We start from the raw sequence: 3697 nt of genomic DNA on the forward strand, positions 1-3697 counted from the left end.
TGGGAGCGACAGTCGGAGGGGCGGGGAGGGGAGGGGAGAGGAGGGGGGATGCAACCTCGAGGAGGAAAGGAACGAAAGAGGAAGGGAGGGATCTCACTTAAGGGGACCCGAGGGGAGGAGAAATGGGGACGGGGCGTGCCAGGCGGGCGGGGTGGGCGGAGGGAGCCGCGGGAGGCTGAAGCACGGAGGAACCAGAGGTAGGAAGGGAAGGATGCGAGTGGGACGGGAGAGAAACGGGGCTGGCGCCTGAGGTCTGAAGTGGGAGTATGAGTCGATACAGTGAAGCACTGAGGGTGTAGGGGGAGAGGAAACGGTTTTGGAGGGAACGAGTTGGGTGCGGAAGGGAGACTGGTTTGAGGGAGTGGTGGGGTCGTGGAAGGGAGCCTGGGGCTGGGTAGACAGAAACCTGAGAAAGGGAGACGGGACATGGAATTGAGAAAAGACAAGGGAAGGGGTCCACAGAAGGAAAGGATGTGGGGAAGAGCGGGAGAGGCCTGGCCAGGGTTGGGATGGGTGGGACGGGCTGAGGAAGTCCATTAGGTGAAATCCTAGGAGGCAGCAGGCTGGAAAAGGTTCCAGAGAAGGTCGCAAGAAACCCCACAGGGAAGACGTGGTGGAAGCTCAGGGTCTCCCAGCACCCTGCCGCCCTCTGCTGGGCTCTGCCTGACACCGGCGAGGCAGTCTGGGAGGAGGTAGAGCCCAGGGAAGTGTAGCCAAGCAGGGACACGGAGGGACCGCAGCCCCGTGGAAAACCGGGACTGGAGGCAGGAAACAGGTAGGAAGGGAAGGGGGTGGCCGCAAACTGGGGTGGGTTGGGGAAGCTGACAACGGACGACGCCCCGTAGCCTCAAGGGCAGAATTTCAGGGGGTGGAGGGTGCAGAGTGAAGGGGAGGGCATTGCAGTGCACGCGGTAAGGGTTTCTCATCTCACCTGAGTGTGGCGTTCGATTCACTGGCAGCAGGAAAGACGGGGATCAGAGAAGAGTTACCACTGGCGCCCAGCTTCCCTGGCCTGATCCCCAGCCCCCTCCCACACCTGTCCATGCTGAAGACCGGGGAGGGCAGAAGCCTGCGTTTCTGAGGGGAGGGTGCCTGGGGATAACAGCAAGGTGGGTCTGGGGATCAGGACTTATTTGCTTCTTCGAGTTTTCATAGGACAACAGAATTTGAGACAGGAATGCCAATAGCTAAGTTTGGGGCAGATCTTGGTTCTGTGGTGCCTGAATATTACAAAATTGGGAATCTTTAAGAAAAAAATTACACATACAATTGGCTTTAAGCAATTGCTGTTAAAATCTTATTTCTGCAATTTTTACAAAAGCCTATTACCATATGAACACATATCCATCGAGCCCTCTTGTATTATTACAGCACAGGAAGAGGGCCCTGTAGGTGAGAAATCTTGAAGCCTAAGTTTCAGTAGTGTCATAAGTCCACCCCTGGATGGGACTCTCAATTTCCAGAATAAAATGGTAAACTAGAAGCAGAATAACTGAGTTATGTGAGGAAAGTAAAGCCCAAGGATCTTGAAAGAATCTACCAGGGTAGAGGAAGTATGAGGCATAGGAATGGGATGACTGCACCCCAGGAGAGAAGATGGCAGAGAGTTCGGGTGCCTAGAAAAGGGAGAGTTTGTAGAATTACATGGCAAAAAAAAAAAGTAGACAGACACAACACTGATTCCCTTAGGGAATAATGGAGGTTGTCTGGGAGGTATAGAAAGGACTGTCTTCTTCCCACCCCATCCCTGAGTTGTTCTTCATCTTCTGACAGTGCTGCCTCCAATTTTAAGTCTTTTACCCTAATATGTTTTGACCCCCAGAGCTCTCCTTCTCAATTTTTCTCAGTACAATGTTTGATTTATTTCTGAGACTTTACAATAAATTAATTATATAAGGAATGGTGAGGGATCAATTCTAGAAGAGGGTGATGCAATGGAAAGTTCTAAGTTTAGAGAAAGGGAAAATTGGAGTATTTAAACCTTAAGAAGGTGAGAGAGGTGAGATTCATAAAGGAAAAGAGAAAACGTGAGGCTTTAAGACTTGGGAGCAGGAAGAAGATTTTTTTAAAAGGTAAAAGAAGGAAGCCCACAACCTACAGAGGATACCCGGGACTGCAAGAGGAAGTTTGAGGCAAGTGATGGAGGAAAAAGGGACTTTCATCTCCCCCTTTCCAATGTCCTCCCCCACATTTTTATAGCTCCCCATTCTTTCCCATTATCCATTCCCACCCCACTCCCGTCCTCACACAAGCGTCCTCATCAGCTGCATGCAGGCAGCTGTTCCCCTCACCCTGGCAGTGGGGCTTGGGGGTGCTCCACTGGCCCTGACTACAGATGCTCCGGGAGCTGCCCACCAGATGGAAGTCGGGGTCACACCGGAAATCCACCCGGGCTCCGTCCAGAGCTGGGAGGTCCCCACCCGTCAGGAAAACCTTCCCATTTTCCAGGGTCAAATAAGACTTGGAGCAGATTCGGACTGTGGAGAGACAGGAAAATAAGAAGAGAGGCGAGTTGGAGAAGGCTCTTTCCCTTTAAAGAGCAGGGGACTCAGGTGTGGGTTTGGGTCCACAAGCATCCTGCTCTAAAGAAAATCACATGTGAAAAGGATTTGCCTACCTATCTTCCAATCCTCCCTTACCTCTGCAAGCATCCACAGATTCCCGAAAGAAAAAAAAAAAAAATTATCATTGTAGGAACCCAAGATGGGGCTATAAGCACACAAAATGGGATCTCTTCAAAGTCAGCTACAGTGGGCGGTTCTCTGGCTTTCAAATATGTAGATGTATATAACTTTGGATGCACAATCAGATTTTCTTATTATAGTTGGCTTCTATTAATATTAAACTGGCTTTTGTTTCTTGGGCATATGGTCTCTGGGTTGGTGACAGAGGTATTCAAAAATGTGATGAAATCATTTTAGAATTTTTTTGTCATCATCTGCCACTAATGATCCTCAAAGAGAATAATTCACAAGATGAATTATCAATGTTATAGGCCAATGATCAGTGGCCTAATGAAGGGAGGATGAAATGAACTGTGCAGGCTGCTAGCTCTACTACCTCCAACCGCACAGGCAAAACCGCTCTTATGTAGTAGTCTTTCAATAAATGTATTTGTGAATTTTGGTATACTGGATTTAAAGTGCTGACTTGCAAGCAGTAATGGTAAGTTTGCGGCAGGAAAAGGAATGGTCTTGAAGAGGGGAGGGGCTTCCGAGGCTACTCACCACAGCGGCTGGGTGTGTCCATATCTGTCCAGGAGCCGTTGGCCAGGCACTTGCGGACCTTGGGCCCCACCACCTCGCGCTCCCCCCGGCACACATACTCAATCTCATAGTCCACCGGCAGGAAGTTGATAGCCTTCACCTGGTCCCGAGTCAGGCCCCGGTACCTGATGCCCCCTTCCCAGGGCGGGTGTATGATCTGGCAACCTAAGGGGTGAGTGGGGGAGGCATACAGAGAGGAATGGTGGGAAAGAGGAAAAGGCAGGCTCCCCAATGGGAAGCAGGGGAGGGTAGGGCGTGGTCTGTGGGCAGGTTGGGGACAGAGGAAGAGGGATGGGGCACTAGAGGGTGGGAGTGGGGACAGGTACAGATCCCCTGGCTAAAGGACCGAGAGTAAAGGGCCAGGGTTAAAGCTGATGAGAGAACCCACAAGTGGGGAGGGAAGGGTGCTGGGTGGAGGTAAGGAAGAAAAG

At 51.0% G+C, this 3697-nt stretch overlaps 1 protein-coding gene across 3 annotated transcripts in view; it reads right to left on the reverse strand.

Annotated features, from left to right (window-relative positions):
• The window catches only part of GABBR1 (gamma-aminobutyric acid (GABA) B receptor, 1), a 37121-nt gene that overhangs the window by 26567 nt on the left and 6857 nt on the right, over positions 1-3697 (reverse strand). For 2 of the 3 annotated variants that reach the window (XM_011992257.1, XM_011992250.1), the window contains 3 exons: positions 3228-3431; positions 2292-2477; positions 932-952 (listed from right to left, as the gene is read on the reverse strand). In XM_011992257.1, coding sequence (XP_011847647.1) covers positions 932-952; positions 2292-2477; positions 3228-3431 — 411 coding nt within the window. The remainder of the gene's footprint in view (positions 1-931; positions 953-2291; positions 2478-3227; positions 3432-3697) is intronic. The other variant, XM_011992264.1, reaches the window with a different exon arrangement.

The sequence above is a fragment of the Mandrillus leucophaeus genome, unplaced genomic scaffold (assembly GCF_000951045.1).
Source record: "Mandrillus leucophaeus isolate KB7577 unplaced genomic scaffold, Mleu.le_1.0 Scaffold1102, whole genome shotgun sequence".
NCBI lineage: Eukaryota > Metazoa > Chordata > Mammalia > Primates > Cercopithecidae > Mandrillus > Mandrillus leucophaeus.